The sequence below is a fragment of the Dermacentor variabilis genome, chromosome 3 (genome assembly GCF_050947875.1).
Source record: "Dermacentor variabilis isolate Ectoservices chromosome 3, ASM5094787v1, whole genome shotgun sequence".
Classification (NCBI taxonomy): Eukaryota; Metazoa; Arthropoda; class Arachnida; order Ixodida; family Ixodidae; genus Dermacentor; species Dermacentor variabilis.
In genome coordinates this window covers 5,376,324-5,399,864 of record NC_134570.1, presented here as the reverse complement: position 1 = coordinate 5,399,864, position 23,541 = coordinate 5,376,324, and the positions used below count along the sequence as shown (strand labels likewise).

The 23,541-nt window shown below is 46.7% G+C and overlaps 1 protein-coding gene across 1 annotated transcript in view; it reads right to left on the bottom strand.

Moving 5' to 3' along the window:
* LOC142575110 (neprilysin-1-like) overlaps nt 1-23,332 on the bottom strand; it is a 357,362-nt gene extending 334,030 nt beyond the window's left edge. Inside the window, exons 1-2 of the mRNA XM_075684106.1 lie at nt 23,087-23,332; nt 7,624-8,096 (exon numbers count right to left, since the gene is read on the bottom strand). Of these exons, the coding sequence (XP_075540221.1) occupies nt 7,624-8,037 (414 nt within the window). The 5' untranslated portion in view covers nt 8,038-8,096; nt 23,087-23,332. The remainder of the gene's footprint in view (nt 1-7,623; nt 8,097-23,086) is intronic.
* Nucleotides 23,333-23,541: the final 209 nt, after the last annotated feature.

The following is a 23,541-nucleotide window of genomic DNA, read 5'->3' as shown; positions in this document are numbered from 1 at the left end:
AAAGTGAATTAAACTAGGAATTGTAAACATCAAAGGTCTTGTTCGGGACACTAATGTAACAATCAGCAAGGTTTTTGTGCATTAATTTCCAGATTTGCAAGATTATATTTTGACTGGTTTCATTAATGCGAGAACAAATATTTGTTTATTCTCATGCTAGAGTTGGCTGCCCCCATTCGCATACAACCCCTTTACAGGCTAAAAATTCAGTGTATTAATAGGCTGTTTTTTGGTTTTGCGCCGTCAGTGTTAAGGGATGCAAACGGTGACATACAACAGAATGCAGAAAAATGTCTAAGGAATGCAAGCAGGGCATAGGGCTTTTTAGGCAGATGCGTGCATGTGCTATTTATAAAACTCCCTATGGTATGCCTCAAGGCATTTCTAACCCTTTAGTAGAAACACTGACGCCCGCTTATTAAGGGGAAATGCTCCTCGAAACAACTTTTTTTAATTATTTGTACTAGAGATTTGAATGTGCCGCCATTCATAGGGAGTTTTATGTAGATTTGAATTGCCATTGGTTTTTGTGTAGCTGGTGTTTTTTAGTTATGTCCTACATAGTGGCAATATATTTTTGTGGGCACTTTCGTGTGTAAAAAGTTTCGCAAATAGTTTCATGCTGTATCTTATTTAGCTAGTTGTATACCGCAAAGTGGCGATACCTATTCAAACAGCTTGTACAATTACTGGAACTATGCAAAAATATATAGGCCACTTTAAATAATTTTTACAGATTGCAATTTCAATTAGATGTCGGTATTCTGCATATGTTGAAGAGTATGTATGCCAAATTTTGTTTCTATAGAACAATTATAAGTGCACAAGGTCATTCTCATGCTATTATGAGAAAAAAAATTATTGAAGTATTCTCAATAATTTTTTTTTCACAGAGTACATGAGAGGTATGCAAGATTAGTAGGCAGGCCTTCCTGCCTGCCTACTATCTTGCATACTTCTAGTAACTTTACATGCTGTTTGAATAGATATCGGCACCTTGCAGTCTACAGGGAGCTGAGTTAGCTGCAGCACACTGCTTTTTGTGAAGATTTAATACACAAGAAAATGCCCGCAAATATCACTATGTATTTTGCCGTTGTGTAGGGCATAACTCAAGATGCAGCTAAACAAAAAATAATGGAATATATGAAATCTGCATGAAGAACTCTACAATTGGTTCTCTTTTCAAACCTCTAGTACAAACAATAAAAATATTTCGAGTAATATTCAATCAGCAAAACGTTCCCCTTGCTACAGTGACCTACAACATAGCGACGCAAAGTCTAAGGCAAGTCCTTTTGTCGAAGCGAATTTGGGCTGTCTTCCCAAGAGCTTCTGTTAAAAACGGTGAATTTTCCTGCATTTGCCAGAAGTGCAATACTAAAATGTTTGTGAATGTGCAATTGGTATTGGCACGCTAACAGAAAAAAACACAGTTCTGTGAAATGTAGACTTGATTATAACTTTGTTGGGAATTTAAATTTTGACTCCATATATTTATTTTGTGTTTTGTACTGAGTGTTTCAGCGGTGACTGCCACTAATTATTGAACATAACTGCTTCATGACAGTGCGACAATTTTCACTAACAGAAATTTATAGCGGTGGCAGGCATTAGAATTACAGTACTCAATAACGTCTACTTTGTAAGAACTCAGACTAGCACCAGTTCTGAGATACACATACCCAAAAAGTAATGATCAAATAGATTTCTCTGCCACACAGAATTGTCCCACAAGGCTTACGGAAGGCTTTTTGGAAAAGTAATATCTGAAAGAGCAAAGCATGTTCCACCAAGTATGGTGACAAATATTTCAGAGCTGCCAGTCTGAGGACTCCTACAAACTAACAATACCTTCAGCACTGACTAGCTTCAATAATGGGATGTCGGCATTTTGCAGAAATTAATGAAACTTCAATTATTGTGATCTTGTTTAAGAAGACATTTGCAATTATCATGCAGTTCTAATCTCTGTCACTTTTGTAAATATTTTCCAATTATTTTTTCAGGCTACAATTTTGGTAATAATGGTATTCATTGCAGAAAGAGCTAGTACATGGCATTTAATAAAAAAAGGTACTGGTCATTGTAGATTTTTTGTCGTGAGCATTTGTTCTGTTCCACCGCTGTTTCTTGAAATCTGAAATGATGTACCCATCTCTTTGTTAGCGATAAACAGGGAAATCTGTCAGTATGTTTTGTTTAAAATGGAGCTAGTCAACCCAATAGTTAGGCTATTTGCTAATTATAAATTACAACAATAATAGTACAGGACCATAAAAACAGATTGATGCTGAATAACAGCTGTGCCCAGCTACATCCACGCAGCTGTGCCACACAATGTGCATGTGTTCAGAAGAGCCAAATGCCCCAGGGAGAAAGCAACAGTAACTTATTGTTCGTCATCTTGTACAAGCAGATTATGCGCCAGATGTAATTTATACTCAGTAAATACATAAATCAGTCATGTGAGGCGTCTCGCTTTAGGTTGCAAATTCGAACTTCTTGTAATGTTGATTGTTTTTATTTTGTTTTCTTTGAGAGCATGAGTGACTTGATTGCCTTGGCACCTATTGTCAAAACTGTTTCATCACTGGGAATCACGAAAGTTCATTTACACATAAAATTCCCAGTAACTGATATGGTAGGCTTCGACCTGAATTCTCTTATCTTTCATATGTTTATCTACCAAGTAGTTCTATCGTTCATTGAGACGTATCCACGCAATGCACAGTGGGAACCCAAATTATAAATATCTGTTCTTGCTTTCTACCCTTCTCTACAACATAATGAAGATACAAAGCAAAACTATAAGTTTGCAATTGTCCCCCATAACCAGAGTTTCGCTTAGAATTTGAAAAACAAAATTGACATCCTGCTATGGTGTGAGAGTTGCTTTGGGCACCAAGTGAACTGCGTAGCACCTGTGCTAGAGTACACAACAAAGCAGAAAATCGCACCAGATTGGAATGGCAGTGGTAAGTTAAGAACAGATGTTTTATTTCATGCACCATTAATGTGGCATATCATCTGCTCCTGTTTTGTGGGAACGCATACATTGGGAAGACAATTTTTTGCACCAATCTTGCCTTAGCGGGACACCAGAGAACGGTAGAAATCAAGAACAGGTATTCACACTTTGTTGCCCACAGTGTATTATCTGGATGTGTTTCACTCTACAAAAGACTGTTGTGGTAGATAATCATAAAGACAAAGACAAAAGAATTAAAAGAGGTATGTGTCAGTCATCCTTCCATGACATCCAGTGTTTATAGAAACACTTCTTTCTGTATATGTGCCAAGCCGTAGGGAGGCTTTACGTAAATCAATCATGCTTTCCAAGTTAAAAATCGTAATAAGGACAATCACAAGAACATTGTATGAGTGATTTGTAAATGTGGCACCTAATGTAACTTATTTACGTATGCGCTGAGGGTAGATTACAGCCAGTGCATAATCTGCTCTTACAGGATAACTTGTGATGAGTAAAAGAAACTTCCTCACATCTTCCTCTTTGTTTCTTTTGGATCTTGGTGCACCATGTATATTGTTACAGCTGCATGCATGCAGCTGGGTATAGGTTATGTGTTCTGCTTCCTCCCTTGTCCTCATTATTCATGTGCTATCTTTGCCGTAACAAAATACAGCTACCTGTGCTACATATTTTGTCAGCGTGTTTGCGTTACGGCAAGTTTTGTATTAGTGGTTATTGCAATCTGTGAAATTGTCTGTGTCACCTACTATACTTTGTCTTGGAAAAGTACGTTTGTCAACATAAATAAACAATTAGTATAAATGTTGCTGTATTTATTTTTGTAATATTATCTGTTGTGAAGCTTTTATACACTGTTGCATGTTGTTTGACAGAATAAAATTGATGCACAACTTTTTAATCTGGTATTTTTCAGATCAATTTTCAACTGACGCTAAGACGCACAAGTTGTGGGGGAAAAGTGCCAACAAGAGTACCATAAGGTAGGACAGCTGTTTTTACTGTTAGATTGGATTATCAATTGCCAACCAGTTGTTTTTAGCAAGCATAGTATAACGCATAGATTATGTAATATAAGTTGGAATATTGTTTTTATTGCACTTGATTATCTGGGTCTCCTCTGTACATAAGTGCAGCCTTTTTTATTTATGTGTAGCTTACTTGCTTAAAATGTTAAATCGTAAATTCTAAATAAAAACATGTCTCGAAGAACAGTGAAATAGGTTTAACTTAGAAATGTTTTGACATTAGAGACTTGTGCAGCGCTGAATTGAACTTCTACATGAGTTACATAATATTTTGGGGTCTCGTTATGGTTCCGAGTTGCATTGCAGTGTCATGGATATGCACCTGCAGGCTACATATATTTAAGACTGTTTTGCTTGGTTGGCTATTCATTCCAGTTTAATAGTAATGAGAACTGTCTTGCTTTCATGGTGATTCTGTGCTGACTAATACATTTGAATTCTGTGCTAATACATTTGAATTTTCCAGAAGACAACAAAGGGTGATGAAGTGTTAACTTTTTGTTGCTAACCTGCCATGTCCTTTTGGCAAGCTTGCTATGGGTTCTTTCGTATATGTTGTCTTTTCACAGTAGTCATCTTGAGAACTAGCCGTAGTCGTGCGTACTTACAGCAAAAGTTGGTGACATTTTGAAAATCGGCTCGACACTTCCATCCGAGAGTCAAACGACTTACATGGATTAGTTATTTTACTCTATTTACAAGAGTCCTGCACCACGCACTAAGGGTAACTTGACACGCACTGCTGGAGTGTGTCATCAAGAATAGTTACCCGAATCCTTCTGCAGTGGTCATGTGACCCTTTATCTTGAGTCGTCTGATTCATGCAGAATAGTTAACGGACTCCCTCAGCACTAGTCGTGTAACTCTTTTGAGAGGGTTAGCAGACTACTACAAGAGAGTTGCATGACTATTGTGTGTGGAGTCACGTAACCACCTTGTATCGAGCACAGATAGTCTCGGGACTCTCTGCCGAAAGAGAGTTCGGTTGTCTCCCACAAAGTGTGTCGTATACGTGGCGAGTCCAGACTCTTCGAAAAGAGTAAGAGGTACTCTTTTTTTTCTTAGTGTGTAAGATGACCAAGACGAGCACGCCTTTTTAAGTGCAATAAGCGCAGGCCCTTTTGCCGAGCAGCAGGGAGTGGACCCGGAGCTTACAAGCCTTGCTGAGTATTTGCAGGGCAAGACCAACTTTGTCCCGAAGGTATTTAGGCGAGGATTGTCTTCGTTTTTTTCTTACGAAACAACGTCCTGGTGCAGAACTTTTCGCCAGCTCACGCATATTACCTTCTCGTTGTTTCCGCAGCACTCCGGTCAGAAACCCTGCACGCCTACACAATGATAAGCCAGCCGGACACCTGGGGTTTTCCCGTAAGCTTACGAGAATACAAGAGAAGTACTATTGGCCGCGCCTGATCTCCGACGTCACCCGTTACGTCAAGGCATATCGAGACTGCCAGATTCAAGACAGCAGCGACAAGGCAGGCGGGATTAGTCCAGCCGATAGAGCCCCCTTGCCGACCGATTCAGCAGAGCGTGGGGAACATGTGTAGAAAAGTGGATCGTCGTGGTTACAGACTACATTACCCGCTGCGCCGAAACGAACGCTCTGCCTAAAGGTAGTGCGGCCGAAGGCGCTAAATTCTTTGTCGAGAACATCCTGCTGTGGCATCGTGCGCCAGAAGTCCTCATCGCCGACTTAGGAATGACCATTCACTGCAGAGCTTTGCCAAACCATTCTGCAATACAGCCAGACAAGCCACAGGAGGACAGTTGCCTGCCACCCACAGACGAATGGTCTTACGAAACGGCTGAACAAGACCCTTGCCGACATGCTTGCAATGTACGTATACGTCGAACAAAAGACGTGGGACGCCGCCCTGCCATACGTAACCTTCACTTACAAAACAGCGGTGCAAGAAACAACACAGATCACGCCGTTCAAGCAGGTTTACGGCAGGAAGTCGACGACGACTCTCGACGCCATGCTGCCGCACGTCACCATCGCTGTCGCTGTCTATCTCCTGCGCACCGAAAAAGCCTGACAGCTCGCCCGCCTACGCATCGAGAACCAACAGAGGACCGACAGCCGAAACTACAATTTGCTCCTTGAATATATGACTCTGCTTAAGCACTTCGGATGAGGTTTCTTAACGCATGTTGTATGCGTTTGTCCCTTAAACATGCCGGCATTGCGGAGTGCGGTCGAGTTTGTTTACGCTCCGCCGCTGGCAGCCCGCGCGGTGAGGCAGTGGGCACGGACGCCCCATTTCGTGACCGCTGTGTCTGAAGGGGCAAGGTTCTTACTGGTGTTGCATAAGTCGCGGGTCGCTTTTTTCGTCGCGACGATAGATTGAATTTTTTACAAGCACTGCTCCATGAGGGCACATGTAACCGGCAAACGGAGGCCTCGGAAGAGCACCTGAGGTTATAATAAAACAGGCGGCGCTGGATCTCTAGGGCACCCAAGGAGTAGCGGGGGAATCAAAGCTGGAAGCAGGGCGGCCCATGGGATGGGGCCGCGGATTCCGAAGCGTGCCAGGGGGTGTTCGCATAAAAACATGGCTGTCCGTGGTAGCGAACAGCCGATTTTATCCAACCCTGGCACGCGCGGGCCTCGGCAAGCTCCAACCAATGGACCAGTCCGGTTTCTAGCTTTGGCGCCGCCGTTGCCGCTTTGGTGTCCTGGAGGCGCCGCCAATAATGTGAAATAATTACACGTTGTTACAATTAGTAAAAAACACGTAAGCCACGAGAAAGCTATCATCCGCCCCAACTGACTTAGCACGAGCGCCGCAGGAGGGAGACCTTCTGTCCGACACAGCGGTCGCAAACTCGGGCGTCAGTGCCCGCTGCTTCACCTATTTTACCGCGCTCGCAGCCAGCGTGCGAGCGCAAGCAAACTCGACCCCATTCCGCAATGCCGGCACGCCTTGGGGCAAACGCCTACGACACGCGCTAAGAAACCTCCTCCGTAGTGTCTAGGCGGACTCGTGTATATTCAAGGAGCAAAAGCCTCCAGATTTTCTCTTACGGGCCCGTTCTTACTCGCGCCTGCGCACAAATGGCAGGCCATCCCTCAAATGAACGTCTCGTGCACCTACGCCGTTTCCCACATGCGCTTGGTTTTTGTCGCCTACCGTACGCAGTTTTACGATTGCTAGTAGGTGGAGCGCGGCGTGGCGTTTCTCGAGGGGCTCGAAGTTTCTGCGTAGACGCGAGTAAGAACGGGTGCGAGAGAGAAAATCTGGGTGCCTTTCGTTCTTGAATATCTGACTCTGCCTAGGCACTACGGTGGAGAAGTTTCTTTGCAGCAAGATTCAAGGAGCAAAAGCCCCCACATTTTCTCTCTCGCACCCGTTCTTACTCGCGCATGCGCGCAAACATCCGGCGCCTCCGCAAGTACCACGCCCCGCTGTACTTACCATGGAGCATAGAGGAAGGGGGAAAAACCTAGGAGGGAGCGTCACGTGATTCTGTCACGCGTCACGCATATGGAGCTGCGCGGAGCATCAGCCACGCGCTCGCGTGTTGCCTCTAACAGTGCATGGGCTGACCTGAACGTGGGCAGGCACGCAACGAAGGAAAGCATGACGATTGGCATACCTCGGCCAGAGCGAACTCGTAGTCGTGCACATCGGTTGCCACAGCGGCAGCCATGTCGTGCGCACCCATGATTGCCATGGTGCGCCGGATGTAGGCGGCATGCGCTCGCAACAGTGCCCGGTACTCGTCGGCCGCCTCGCGCACGAAGTTCGAGTGCAGCATCGGCTCGCCAAGGTCCACGGCGAGCAAGTTGGCGCGTGCGTCCCTCGGATCCGGCTCGACGCGTAGCGACACGAAGAAGGGCAGCGCGTAGTCGATGCTGAGCCGCTGCAGAACGAAGCGTGCACGTGGCAGTCGCTCGCCCAGCTCGTACGGCCACTCGCTCAGAGAGAGGCCCCGCATGACGCGTGTCAGAGGCTGCAGTGCGTCGTGCTGCCGGCTGCGCACGTCGTGGCAGCTGTAAAAGAGCCGCATCGCCGCGGTCTCGTCGCCCAGCCGTTGGTCCACGTCCAGCGGCTCCTTGCGGAAAGTCGCTGCGGGAGATTTCAATGCACATTCGCAACAGCAAACATGGCCCCGCACACTCTCAAGTTCAAGAAATGGCCACAGAGGGCGAAAAAATCGACCACCCGCCGCTGCTAATAAAAGAAGCATAGTAGAAGCAATTAGAGATGCCCAGGTTAGTTTCAATGTCTGCCGCTAGAGGCGCCGTAATAGGCACCATTTTTTCTTACAAGCTTTCCCATACAATTGCCGAAGCATGTTTATTACATGAACTAGAGTACAAAATTATCGTTGCTAATTAGCTATTGTACTCTTCATTGGTAAGTTTATTGTTTTGTCATTATAAACTCAAATAGCATTCAGCATCATTGATCTTCCACGTGACCTCTGACATGGATTTAAAATTTTTACCGGTATTTTCGAGTGCACGGCGGCACGGGTTCATTCGTTCGCACACTCAAGACTGGTTGCTTCTTTGTTGCTAAAACTAGTTTATTGCGCTTCCGTGTCTCGCGTTACTAAACTTGGGGTGAAGTGACGTGTCTGCAAGCGGACATGTAAACCCGAAAGCTACGTTTCGGTCGGGAGCCATGCGTCTGCATCGAAACGGGAAGCGTATTCTGCGACTGAGAACAGCAGTACCGGTGAGTCGTTTAATATCGCTGCCTGAATCCTTATGTAATATTGCTCTCGTTAACTTACAGGTGGAGACAAGTTAACGAACTAGATGCTCCATTACATATGGGCAGTCAGGACCCTACGTTGCTGTTTCCGAAATAAACTTTTATTTGCGAGGCCATCAATAAACACACATTTACGAAAGAGAAAGCGATATCTGAACGACGTCACATTTTTCATCTCGTAGCCGTAGCCATGGGGGACTGAGTAGCCTTTCTTTTTTTTGAAGTCCGCCTGCAAGTTCTTTCGGCCACAGAACCGAATAACCCTTTGATAAACTGAAGCTGAAGTACTGAATTTATAGTATTAAACAGTAGCACACATAATTCACCCATATTTCGTACCTGTTGGTTCGAAATGTTCTTGCTGTTCAGTTTGGTTTACATGAGGACACTTATTATTGTAGTAGTGAAGCGGTTCATCACGTTCATGCAGTAAAAGAATGCATAGAATAATAAAAGAATAATACTTGAGCTGTTGACATGAATTGTAGTAAGGCAAACATCATTTTTCTGGAGAGTAGTGATATTTATTTACCATGCTGCTTAAGCACTCTAGAACAAACAGTGTACATTTGCATGTGTTCTGTAGTCACACCTCGCATTTCATATTGCAAAATTGTGCTTATTCAATTTGTGATACAGCCAAGACTTGTTCCAGACATGCAGTAATGAAGACGTCACCAGTATAAAGCAACACACTCCACGCAATAAATAGAAGCTGCTGCCTGCTACAACAAGGTCATTGTGTGGACTTTCGCTGCTACTACAAGGTAAACAAGACCTGGTCCAGAAATAAATATCCTTGATATATGCTGTATTGGCTTGCTAGTCTTCATTCACATACATGTCATTTGTTTAATAAACGAGAAGAAAACGGGTTAACAGAGGGGCACGATTTTTATTAGCCATAAGAAACCAACAAACACTGACACCGTGACAAGGTTGTGGGATCGTTCCCCACCTGCGGCAAGTTGTTTTTTATCCACATTCATTTCCATTAATTTATCGTTTCTATGTGTCATTTACTAAGCACAAGTAATTTAAATATGTTGTCCTTGGTGTCAGTGTTTGTTGGCTTCTTCCCGTACCAAAAAAATTCTTGAGAAGGCATTGAAATATCGTTGGTCAATGTTGAAGTTTTTTATTGAGGATTTATTGAGAGTTTCTTGGAGAATTGTTGGGTTGAGTGTTGAGGGCTCTTGAATATTGGCCACTGAAATTTAATTGAAACACCATTGGGTATCCCAATGTTGAATAATTGTTAAGTTACCATTGAAAGTCCAATGTGCTTAGACGGCCTGTTGTGTTCGTTTTGTTGAATGGTTGTTGGGTTACCATTGATTCTGCGTTGAACTGACGTTGTGGTAGTTCTTTTGACCTGTTGTGGAGTTATTGCCACAGCACTGAAAAGTACATTGTGGCCCAGTTGAGATGGCATTGAGATTTCAGAAGTCGCCATTGAAATATGATTGACGTTTCGTTGGGCTAGTGGATTTTTATTCGTATATTGAAATTGCTTTGCTGTCACACTTGCATGCCCCGTTGCCTGCTCATAACTTTCCCAAACACAAACAAAAGCAAAGGAGAGACTGATCAATTGAAAGTACCTTTATTTACACTAAATATGCGTGCACATGAAACATTATTACAGTACATAAGGCACCACTACATCGAACCTGGAGACATAGGCTAGTACCCACAGCACTCTTAGCAGTGCAAATACATCTGAAACAAGCTATACATATGAACTCAGTAAAAACGATCATTCAAGTCTTCACTTTCGACTTTAAAAGGTAAAGCGACTCAAAAGACAGGGCGTAAGCATACCCTTGTAACAACTAACTTTGAACACATGAAGCTGCTTGCATGTGAATACACAAAAGACATCTGAATATGTTACATTAAAATGTTTCGCACACTAACACATCACAGGAAGAGCTACGGCTGACTGTGAAAAGGCAAAATAACAAACTTGAAACAAACGACTTCACGTAAATATATACAAGCTTTAGCATACGTCTTTCACCACGATTAAAATTTAATGAAGTACCAAAGTAGACTTGCCTGAGCTTTTTGCCTTAGAGATGTATATTTTTTCATGTTGCCCAATTATTTCATAAAATAACGTCACTCAACTTAGCTATTAACTGACGAAACATCATTTAGGAAGCTGTCGGACATGGTGAACACTTGAATCGTGTTTCTGACGAGCCAGGTTTGCTTTCTTCAGAAACAAACTTGTAAAACTTTTGTGTAATGAATGCAGCTTATCTCCCTGGCACAAGTCAAGAACAAACAGTACACCATTTGATTATGTTAATTTGGGGTACAGAAGAGTTTGTTGGTGGCATTTCCTGAATTTAGTAAGCTCATTTTGAGGTAATTTTTCTGGACTTGCACAAAGCTAATTAGAGCACTTTTTGGGGCCTTTTCCCTATACCCAGCAACTAAGTGGCATCTTAGTCAATAAAGAGATAAGGCAAGGCTAATATTTTGAACGATAAGAGAAAAAATAATTCTTTAGCCCAGAAAATTGGTAGTAACACATGGCTAACACAATACCGAACAGCCAGAAAAATGGTCACCTGCACTTGCAGTATCAAGTACCCCAGAAATAGTCATAAAGGATGAGAAAATGTTCCAATGACTGGACAGCCAGATTGGTGAGTGAAAAACGCAAATAAATGCGTATACAAAACACCAATGACCTCAATTGCGCAGGTAAAATGTTATTAAAATGCTACCAGAATTTTATTGCATAAAATACATAAAAGTTGCATAAAAATTGGGACAAAGCAGTAACAAAGACGGAGGGAGATACAGCACCCGTGTTGAAAAAAATTACAAGTGGTATACATGCATATTTAAGCTCCATGCATATTTCTTCTGCAATATATACAAAAAGAACACATGCACTTACAGCATAAAAAAGGTTCCTGCACCTGGAGAATGCAGCACAGTACAAAGCAGCGTCATAAGAACCGAAATGTAGAGTTTAGTCTTTTTAAAAACTACGAATGCTTGCATACCTACAAACAGGCATGTGACATGTCCTGCCTTGAATGGATGAAATTTATTAATCTTACACACAAAGGAAGTTACCATCACTCTTATTGGCTTCCGCAGGGGACTCCTTGAAGTTGAACTAGAAAAACGTACATCAATGTTAAAAACAAAGAGAAGATAAGACCCTATAGCGTTCTTCCTGAAATAAACAGCGCAAATAACTTCATGTGTCACTTCTATGGACACTTCGCCAATTCGGTGTACATTTATATTTGACAACCACCCAAACAGAGACGAGAAGGATGAATTAAGGTAGGAGCACACATGAACCCTTACTCAACTAGAAGTTCATTCGTGAAGACAAAGATTTTAAACACACTAGCCAACTTCACAAAGAAAAATCCATGAATGCGCAGCAGAAACAGCAACAAAAAAGGACCGAAAGACGTCCTGTAGAATAAACATATGCGTCAAAAACTTACAAAAGCATGAAAACTGAAAGGTTTGTCCTGTAAGTGATATTAACGAGAAGTACTGCAGCAATTCTTTCCCACTAAGGGCCGCAGAAATTTTTTTCGTGATCAATAAATAATGCTTCCATAAGTCCTCTTGTGTTCTGGTCTTTCGTGATGAAACAATCATTCTTTCTACTCTATACCGCAACACGAGAGAATTTCCAGAAGCAATATTTATTTATCACAAACGAAGCAAATGCATAACCAAGTTATCTGTTGCCCTTAGTGGGAAAAAGTTGCCGTTCTCAAAAGAGTATTTCTCGATGGGTAGTATCACTTATCGGACAAATCTTTCGCTTTTTCGAAAGATTTGTCGGATGGTTCTCGTTTTTCACGCACGTTTATTCAACATGACATGGCTTTTTAACTTTTTTTCTTGTCGCACGTGGCTGTTTCTGCCACGCATGCACGGCTTTTTACCTTTGTCAAGTTGACCAGTGTCTTTAATACCTCTGTGATCAAAAGTAAACTTTTAGATGAGCTTGCGCTCGTGTGTGCTCTTACCTATTTCGTCGTCCATCGTCCGCCTCTGTTCGTGCTGCTGTTTACAGTACGCACGTATCACTTGGTTAGGCTGGTAAACATTCGCCTCCCCTCAAGGCAGCCCATCATTTACTACTAAACGCCAGAGCAAATCGAAAGTAAGCCTTCACAGCGTCCATGCGGCAGCTAGCACACCACAGAGCAGCACAAAAAATAGTTGAAAATCCCACTTGATGGAGAGGGGCAACAGAGATGCGAGCTTGCTAGTGAATCAGCCACATATCAACGGGTGTCTCTTGCACGACGGCAAGGTGCTCTTAGAACACTTTAGCACCTGGGAATTTGTTGCATGCGTAACCTGTGAGAAGGGAATGCGGACAGAAAATGAGATTACGCGGATTAAGAATCTGTCATACACTGCACATAACTACGCACGAAATAGAAGTACACAATATACTGGCAAGCAAAAATGTCCGACTCTTTACGAGTGCCGTCGAGAAAAGGAATGGGTTGCTACGGTAAACGTTAGCTAAGAAACGCACAGCGCTGTTTCACAGCCGGGAAACATATTCCCGGCTCTCTTGCAGAACCAAAGACCACGCGACAGTGCATAGCCGATACCAAGCAGATATCAAATCTTTGGGCAGGAGAAGTAATGACCTAGAAATACGCCGAGAGCGATGCGAGCGTGCCTGTACAAGTGAGAACATGTAACGCTTCTTTGAAGCTTAGTCAGTGGGGGGAAACTCCCCGGTTTCGGTGGCAGAGTTAATTGGCGCCATCTCTGTAATGGGCGAACGCAAAAATCCGTTCCCCTTGCATGGCCTCGTAGATCGTCGCGCGCACGCGCGCCGATCCAGGTGGCCTAGCCCTTACCCTCCCCCAACTCCTCTCCAATCGCCCTCCCTCGTTACTACCCTCGCGACTCCCTCACCTTCGACTGTCTCCGCGCGCACGCCGAGCGGCCCCGCCGGCCCGGAGCCAGCTCAGCCCGCTGCTGCATGACGTTTCATGTTTCGTTACCTGCTGTTATCGCGAAGCGTGCGCTGCTGTGCGTTGACCGGCGTGGCTAGTTTCGTCAGTTTCGTGGTCCTCCGTAGCTGTGTGCTTGTGCTCCGCGATGTTTCACCCGTTTCACGACTCGTACCGCTCGTGCATCATGCAGTGGTGCACAAATATCTCAAAAACAAGTCCTGCAAGGTTGTTCCGGGTGCCCAAAAACAACAGGTGAGCGCTCAGATCCAAGGTCATCAGAAGGCGCGTGTACACGAACACAGCCCTGTCCATTTGTGTGCTCCATGAGGATCCGGACGTCGTGGCGCCTTGATTGTGCTACACTTGCCTCTTCCCGGTAGAGAGCTGACAAATAGATGTTCCTCCTCATTGTCACCTGGTCTGTGACTTGTGTTTTTCTGTGCCAAGTCTCATTCTGCAACTTCAGTAACTTGCCCAGCTTTCCATACCGCCCTCAGTGCTTTTTCTGTGTATCACGTTCTACAAACGTACTGACAGCTGAAAAATTACTGTTAGTGTTTGTGTACTATCTCAGTAACCCCCGATGGGAAAACCGCGCGAACAACACTCTTCTGTAGGCATGATACGCTTTTCTTTTTCTTCTGGAAAGCATGAGCATTGCAAGTGTCCTACATGCAGATTCTTGCAGTTCGTGTTTATTATACACAGGAGAGCCCAGTAGGTACGACTTAGTGCCTTAAGTGACGTAATTTTATTGCTAAGCATTGCATTCGGGTCGAAAGAAAAGTCGTGTTGTTGGCTTATTTTACCTAGTCTTTGATTGAGGAATAAGCCTTTCTGCGAATGTTTTCTATGTGCTGCTGGAAAAGCCGACTACCATATGTTCCCCTTGCCACCGTTACTCAAGTTGTGGCCAAGTGCGAAGTAATGTGATAATGTGTGCTTCAGTTTTTAGCACAATGTTTTTTTTTCTGCTATGTTTTTTTTTTCAATTTGTTCAGCAGTAATCAACATGTCACGCATTTCTTATACTTTCGTGCAGATTTATAAGTAAGCTCTTTCTTTTGGTATGGCTCTCAATCAAACAATGTTAGCATTTTAATCTATATTTAGGTATCTTGAGTCATTGTTTTGCCATTACCAGTGAGTTTTCCCTTTTTATAGTTGTCATGACTATGTCATACGTGTCGTCCAGTTCTGTGCAATGTCTTAGTGCATATATCAGAAGCTCTCTATGTTTCGGTCTTGAGTACGTTATATATAATTTTTTTTTTATGTGGGTGCACATGAAACGGCCTTCGCGTTTTCTAACGCTTTCTTTTGTTATTTCACCGTTGTTGGAATCTCAGTGCTGACACCCGTTGTTGCACCTGGGTCGCAAGCCCCAAGGGTAGCGTTGGCCTGGCGGCCTGGGGCACAACTGGAAGCATCCGAAGGTCTCGGCAAAGCATGAGTCGACTGGTAACAGAACAACTTGTTTATTCTAGCATCGCAAAAGAGCGGGCGGTCAGGTCGACCGAAGTGGAGAGACGGGAGAGCACGTAACTCAACTGAAGAAATCGGAGCCTCCCTCGGCGTCCGGGAGCAGCTGCTCTTATACTCTCGGAGTCGAGGGGAAGAAGGAAGGCCTTGATAGACGCGCACGTGACGGCGCCGCTCGGGCACGTTGAGACGAGTAGATGACGCATCCGCCGGGCCGGCGCCGCTCAGACCTCCTCGCTTCACAGTTGGGGGAGCTCCTCTCACCGGCTGCCGCGCTTTGACAAGAGTGGGCACCAACATGCACACACACACACACGCACACACGAAGACACGTGGCATTGGAACATGCCTGGACGCGCTTGGCGGGGAGGCGTAGCGGCGGCGCCGAACGGGCCAAAATGTCCGCCGCTTTGAACGAAGCCCCGGCGTCCGCTGCATCCGCGCCGGCTATACCGCGCGTCGTAGGCGAAACGTAACAGACCGCCCCGCCGGGGGAAGGAGATCCCGATGGTCAGGGGACTGCATCCGCTGTCCGGAGGAATGTCGCTCGATGATGCTCATAACCGAAGTCGGTCGTCCCTCGGCGTTTCTTGAGCGCAGCGCACAGAGAAGGCCTCGTTCTCTCGTTCAGGTTCCCACAGGACACTGCAAAGTGACTTCGGGAGACTTGACATTTTTGTTCTCGTTCCCGGCAAGCGTTAGAACTACGCCGAAACTCAACCGCTCAGTCAGCAAGCACGAAACAACCCTCACCAAGTCCTGCCAGGCTCTTTCCCCTTTTATACCACTGCCTAGTTCCTTACAGTAGTCTAGCAGCACTCAGAACGCGTCCACAAATTGGAAAATTGCACTAGAAAGCACGCCATCACTTTGAAACACTAAACAAAAGCAATATGTTAAAAATCCTGCCTCAGGAAGAAAACATCAATAACAAACAACTCTGAGGCTGATTCCTACGTTAGGGGCTTCGACTTAAGCCATCGGCGTTACCGTTGAGACTCCCCTTTTTGTAACGCACCTCAAAGGAATATTGTTGCAAAGCGAGGCTCCAGCGCAGGAGGCGGCCATTTGTGAAAGAGATGGTCTGCAGCCATTGGAGAGGGCAGTGATCCGTCTCGAAGCATGCGAAGCGGAGATCGCAGCGAGCGACCGTACACTAGCTCAACCGGCGAAAACCCCGTAGCCGCATGCGGCGCGGTCTTTAATGCAAACATCACTCCAGGCAGACACAGCTCCCAGTCAGTTGGTTGTTCAAACCACAATGCTCTCAACACGCGCTTCATGACGGAGTGGAGCTTCTCAACGGAATTCGACTGTGGGTGGTACACTGAGCTGTGTAACAGCTTTACCCCACACCTTTCGAGAAAGGCTGTCGTCAAAGCGCTAGTAAACACTGTGCCCTGATCTGATTGGATTTCCGCAGGAAAACCAACTCGCGCAAATATGGACAGTAGTGCATTGACTATCTCAACTGAGCTGAGTTCTTTAAGCGGCACCGCTTCAGGGAACTTTGTCGCTGGGCAGATCACAGTCAAAATGTGTCTGTACCCCGTGGCTGTTACCGGCAGAGGTCCCACTGTATCAATAACGAGCCGTCTAAAAGGCTCCGTAATGATAGGTACCAACTTCAACGGCGCCCTCGATTTGTCCCCTGGTTTGCCCACCCGCTGACAGGTGTCACATGTCCTCACGAAGTGGTCTGCGTCCCGAAAACACCCTGGCCAATAGTACTCTTGCAAGAGACGGTCCTTAGTTTTCTTAACTCCTAGGTGTCCGGACCACGAACCCCCGTGCGACAAGCGCAACAGATCCTGACGATAGCATTGAGGCACGATCAGCTGATCGAACTCGACTCCCCTGCGGTCTAGATACTTCCGGTACAGGACCCCACCTCTTTCCACAAAATGAGCATTTTTCTTGGCGATACCTTCCTTGACAATGCAGCGTATGTTTTCTAGGCTGCCATCCTTCTTTTGCTCGGCTATCAAAGCCGACCGGCTGACTTTTAGCAAACTATCAAGTCCGTCTGACGTAGGCGCGATGAGCAAATCCGCAGATAGCTCTTCTAACTTTCCCTTATCGGGCATTTCCTCTCCGGTATCTGGTGCCTTCAACGCTACAGGCTCAATTTTATTCAGTTCAGGCGTGCTCTGAATATCAGCTTGCTGCGCCTCTGACCCTTTCTCATTGTTCGACAACGTCGGCGCCGCAACTACCGCCTTTGCAGCGAGCTCCCGAACCTTCGATCTGGTTAAGGCCTGAACGCTAGCCTCACCAAACAAAAGCCCCTTCTCGCGCAGGAGGTGATCGGACCTGTTCGAAAATAGGTATGGGTACTGGGGGGGCAGCATAGATGACACTGCGGCCTCCGTCTCAAGTGCTCCGAAAGGTCCTTCAATAAGCACTTTGGCTACGGGCAGACACACGCTATGAGCTTCCACGGCTTGCTTGATCCATGCGCACTCGCCCGTGAACATATCGGGTTCTACGTAAGAGAGGTGAACTACATCCATCGTAGCTGCGGAATCGCGAAGCACTCGGCACTCTTTCCCGTTCACGAGGAGGTCTCGCATGTAAGGCTCGAGAAGCTTCATGTTCTCGTCAGTGCTGCATAATGACAAAAACACGACTTTTGTTTTTGTTTCTGGACACTGCGCCGAAAAGTGACCCGGCTTCTGGCACGTATAACAAACGCGCGCTTGCCTCGTCTCGAACCGCTTTCTGCGTTCGGCTTCGGCTGCCGCCGTCTCCTTACGTTCGGTCGGACTGCTTTCACTCGCATCCGCACTACGTGTGTCGCCCCTTGCTCTCATGGGTGTGAACTTCGGCCTCTCAAACTTGGAGCCAAATTCACCCTTTTGACCGTCCTTAGCTCCGCGAGCCCGACGCGTCACAAACTCCTCGGCTAGCTCAGCGGCTTTAGCCACTGTACTAACGTCTGGCCTATCCAAGACCCAGTACCGCACGTTCTCAGGTAACCGACTATAAAACTGTTCCAGCCCGAAACACTGCAGAACTTTCTCGTGGTCACCAAACGCTTTCTCTTCTTTGAGCCACTCCTGCATGTTTGACATAAGCCTGTAGGCAAACTCTGTATATGACTCACTTTTGCCTTTCTCATTTTCCCGAAACTTCCGACGGAACGCCTCCGCTGACAGCCTGTACTTCTTTAGCAGACTCGATTTCACTTTGTCGAAATCCTCTGCCTCCTCTCTCTTCAAGCGAGCGACTACGTCGGCCGCCTCGCCGGGTAACAAAGTGAGCAAGCGCTGTGGCCACGTTTCCCGAGAGAACCCCTGCTTCTCGCACGTCGCTCGAAATTAACCAGGAACAAACCAATGTCCTCTCCAAGCTTAAACGGCCGCATCAGATCAGTCATTTTGAACGATACTCGTTCTCCTGCACCGTGTGCCTGACTTCCATTACGAGCGCGTTCCATCTCTACCTCAAGACGCTTCATTTCCAAAGCGTGTTGACGGTCGCGCTCTTCTTTTTTCTCTTGTTGCTCTCGCTCTTTTTGTTCTTTAAGTTCGCGCTCCTGTTTCTCTTTTTGCTCTTTAAGTTCGCGCTCCTGTCTTTTTGCCCTCTCCTCAATGGTCTCAAGGCATTCCGACAGCTCGTCATCCTCAGCCTCTAACACAAGAATAGCCCTTAGCAGTTCTGGTTTTCTGAGTTTGTCTGAGACATCCAGACCCAACTCTCTTGCAAGCTCCAGCAATTTCGGTTTGCGCAACGACTTCAAATCCATGGCTGCTCTGAATGCTGCTTTCTCTACTGCCTACTATTGTCTTGCCGCAAACTAACCCGGCAGCAACGACAACCACAATTACCAGCTCTGTTTCTGACACTAACAAAAGCCTGGCAAAACTCAGAAGAAGAAAGTCCCGCACTCACCAAACCTCGCAGCCAAGAATTCAGCGCAATCGTTCCGCTGCAGGCAACCAGTCATCATACAGGGCTCGTTGCACTGCTCCCGGATGGTCGTTGTGCTGCTCAGCATACAGTCAACTGCATATCTTCGCTGCTGGCCTCCGTTGTCGCGATCTCACCGCTGGCAGACAGTTGTTGTAATCTCAGTGCTGACACCCGTTGTTGCACCTGGGTCGCAAGCCCCAAGGGTAGCGTTGGCCTGGCGGCCTGGGGCACAACTGGAAGCATCCGAAGGTCTCGGCAAAGCATGAGTCGACTGGTAACAGAACAACTTGTTTATTCTAGCATCGCAAAAGAGCGGGCGGTCAGGTCGACCGAAGTGGAGAGACGGGAGAGCACGTAACTCAACTGAAGAAATCGGAGCCTCCCTCGGCGTCCGGGAGCAGCTGCTCTTATACTCTCGGAGTCGAGGGGAAGAAGGAAGGCCTTGATAGACGCGCACGTGACGGCGCCGCTCGGGCACGTTGAGACGAGTAGATGACGCATCCGCCGGGCCGGCGCCGCTCAGACCTCCTCGCTTCACAGTTGGGGGAGCTCCTCTCACCGGCTGCCGCGCTTTGACAAGCGTGGGCACCAACATGCACACACACACACACGCACACACGAAGACACGTGGCATTGGAACATGCCTGGACGCGCTTGGCGGGGAGGCGTAGCGGCGGCGCCGAACGGGCCAAAATGTCCGCCGCTTTGAACGAAGCCCCGGCGCCCGCTGCATCCGCGCCGGCTATACCGCGCGTCGTAGGCGAAACGTAACACCGTCTGTGAACTTTTGTGTTTAGTACTCTTGTATATGTCATGCACCTTTCACCTTAGCTCATTTTTTGAGCGTGAATCACACCACATTATAAGAAAAATCTGTTTTCGAAAACGAAGTCAATAAAGCGGGACCAAAAGATCTGCTGTGTTGGAAGTGGAATGTTTTTTATGCCCCGGCACACGCTGGTATAATACAAGTATGGGCAAGACTGCGTGCCTGCCAACGCATAGCCCACGGCGCAACACGCGCCATCTCGCAAGCAATGCCAATGCGCTGCGTAGAGCGCGCATTGCTTGCGAGCTGGCGCGTGGCGCGCCGTAACAAGCGTGCTATAAAAAAAAACGCACCGCTTACGGGTAAAAAAAAAGAAGTGAGCGGCGCGCGCGGCATGGGGGAAAGGGGGAAAGAGAGTGGAGCGGTTTGCATAATAAAAACAAAAAGAAAGACGTTTGGGAGAGTAGGTGCGACGTGGCTGCTGTTGCTGTTGCCATGACAACGTAATCATGTCGCCCATTGGTTAGGGCCGTAACTGAAGGGGACCATGGCGCTAGCGTCGAAAGAGCGTCTGCTCGAAAACGGCCAATGGGGAACCAGCGCTGGAGTTCTCACGGCGCCTGCAGCGCCGCCCTGGCGGTCAGAACGTGCACAATGCAGCCTCCCCCGCGGACGAAAATTGCGTTGCGTGCCCTTAAAGTCGAAGGAAAACAAAAGGGCGCCGACGATACTATTGCGTATACAAGTGCCACAACTAAGTCGGGATGAGGGAGGATGTATCCTTCTGCGTCTTTCCATCTAAACCCTACGAACAAGAACGGAGGCGGCGTTGGATCCAAGCAGTCAGGCGAGCGGAGTAAGCTCCCGTCTTGTCGCCCTGTCAAGCGGTGTCGGGCTGGTTTCTAAATCAAATTTTGCGTGTATCCTTGGTTTATTCGATAGTGAAGACGGTCAGCCATGGCAGACAGTACCAAACAGCAGAATCTGCTGTCGGTATTTCGTCGGAAACAAAATGAGCAATAGCATGCACCATCCGGCATATGTACCATTTTTCCTTCGCAAGGCCACCGCCAAGCCCCTTCCAACGCCACCGCACCAAGTGAACGATACGAAAGGTAAAAATTATCCATTCATTTCCAAGAATTATGTAGGAGGGAAGCTGCCTTGTAATACGATTTGTATGCGCATAGTGCCGGCGCACGCGCGACTAAGCCACCTATGTGTTTATAAATATGCGCATGCGGATGAGGACTCGGCGCTGAGATGCATCCGGCAAATTAATGTAATTAGTGCTAAATGTAGCCAGAATTGTTACGGATCAAGCAGCCGAGCACTCAAACCTTTGCTTGCGCGAGTCAGCTGATGCGATAAAGCTTTCTTCTCCATTGACTGCTGTGGCGAAGTAACATCAGAATTTTTTATGTCTAGCCAGAGAAATATGGAATATCTTCAGGCCAACAAATACTTCCGAAACCATAGCGCAGCACGACCGGAGCCATAACTGCTAGATTTGCGAGGCAGGCAGCCACGCAAGCATGGCATCGATACACGACGCAACCGTTAAAGAAACACACGTGCTCGCCGCGACGCACTGTGAAAAATGTATAAAGCTTAAAAAGCTTCTTTCGTCATTTCTTCATTTGATGGCGCTAGCTTCTTTACAAAAACTCCACTTGAAGCGGCGCGAAAACGGAAACATACGAACTATAATACGGCTGCGTATGCGTGTGTCGTCTGGTTGTGTGGCTGGAATATGCCGCGTTTCGTCGCCAGGGCGGCGTGCAACGCACTCTTTTCGACGCGCCGCCTATCCAGCGCTGGTTCCCCATGGGAGCCATACGGAGTGTCCCCCCCCCCCCCCTGGCTTAGTAGCCGCTCCGGCGCGGCTTCGATCACCCCACGCGATTTGTGTGCAGAACGTCGCGCACACGCCCTTGCGTGTTTTGCGCGGTGGCGTCTGCGCAGTGAGCTAGCTTCATGCACGCGTCATCGCCGCACAAACGGTGCTCGATTGCAACGCTTAGCTCGAGGCAACAACGCGCCGTTTGGCACTCATTTCGCTACTGCAAGCAACGCACATTCGGATCGGTCCAACTCAAAGAGGCAGCAGAGAACGGTGGCATGTCTCGGTTATCGCCTATTAAAATTGCGCAGTACGCCTTCGATGAGGAAGATTACTGCGGTAGTTTTGGCGATGATAGGCGATAAGGCGAGCCCGTCGGCGGCCGTGTTCTTTGCCGACGTCGTCACCACATTTGCGCTGTGTATCCCTTAACAGTCACCACGCGGAAGCTGTGACTTATCGGTTCGCCGTTCTCCGCAAATCACAGAGGCGAAATGCATTTTGCGGTGCGCCGCATCATTAGCCGCACCCTAAATCGAGGCGCGCTTAACCGCTACGGCACAAACCTAACCGTATGGTATACGATGAGCTACAGATTTTAAAAAAAGAAGTCTAATGTCCTACGTGCCAAACCAACGATCCGATTATGAGGCGGGTCGTAGTTGGGGACTCCGTATTAAATTTGACTCGCTGAAAATTTTTACGTGCATACAATGCACAATGCACGAGCGTTTTTGCATTCCGCTCCTTGGGAATGCGGCCGCTGCAGGGATCGTATCCACGACCTCGAGCCGCAAATTGCCACGGCGGTCGCCATAGTTACGAAATGCGTAAGCGTGAAGTGCAACACTGCCTTCCGGTACGAGTGTGGTACAAGCGTAGCACAGCTGCACACCTGCTGCACAATTATTTGTCGCGGTTCTCCTAAGCTCGTAGTGCCTGCCTAAATACCTTGAAAGGCAGCCCGCCTCTCACGTATCGGAACGCGATAACAAGCGCGTAGACGGCCCACGTGAGCCCCTATGAAAGATGACATGACCACTGTACAAAATTATCAATGCGCAGAGAAGCCGATCATTATGTTCTAATTGTGTTCTCTTATACAAGTTCAGGAAACGGTATTAGACAGGAACAAAGAAGCAATGCAATTTTACGCACGTGGGGCGCCGCTGCCTCTTCGCCTACCATTGTTTCAAACGAAGTGACGGCGGTAGCGATCGTTAGTATCGCGCGCTTTTGCTCCGGGGCATGCGGTTTGCTTGAAGAAAGTGAACTATGTGTTAACATCCCACGCTGTCAATGTCATAATACAAAAAAATGGCTCCTTGTTCAAGAAAACGAGATTACTTACCTATCTGCAGAAGTTCGGCTTCGACTGTTTCGGGGTGCCCTCTCTTCAACAGGCATCATGACATCTGCCGCGCAACTCATCAAAACAACCAGGCTCGCACATCAGTCGAAGACTAGTAGCTGGGTGAGCCAACCACTTCAACGCATAAACGTCGCACTTATCGTCGTTAAAGCATTTCACTAAAATGTGCGTCATGATGTCCGAAAACAAAAAAAATACTTTCATCAAAAAGCACGAGGCGCGAACTACCGCACGCCACAACTGCAACCGAGTAACTGAGTCCGAAGGCCGTTTACAGCTTCACCATCGTATTAAGTTATAAAAACCTTTCAAACACAAAATAACGGCACTGAAGAACTGCTAATCATACGCAATAATTGTTCATCCACTAACCTTCATAAATTTTTAAGAACAACCTAATTTGTAGCGGGAACAATAAACACTACGACCAAAAA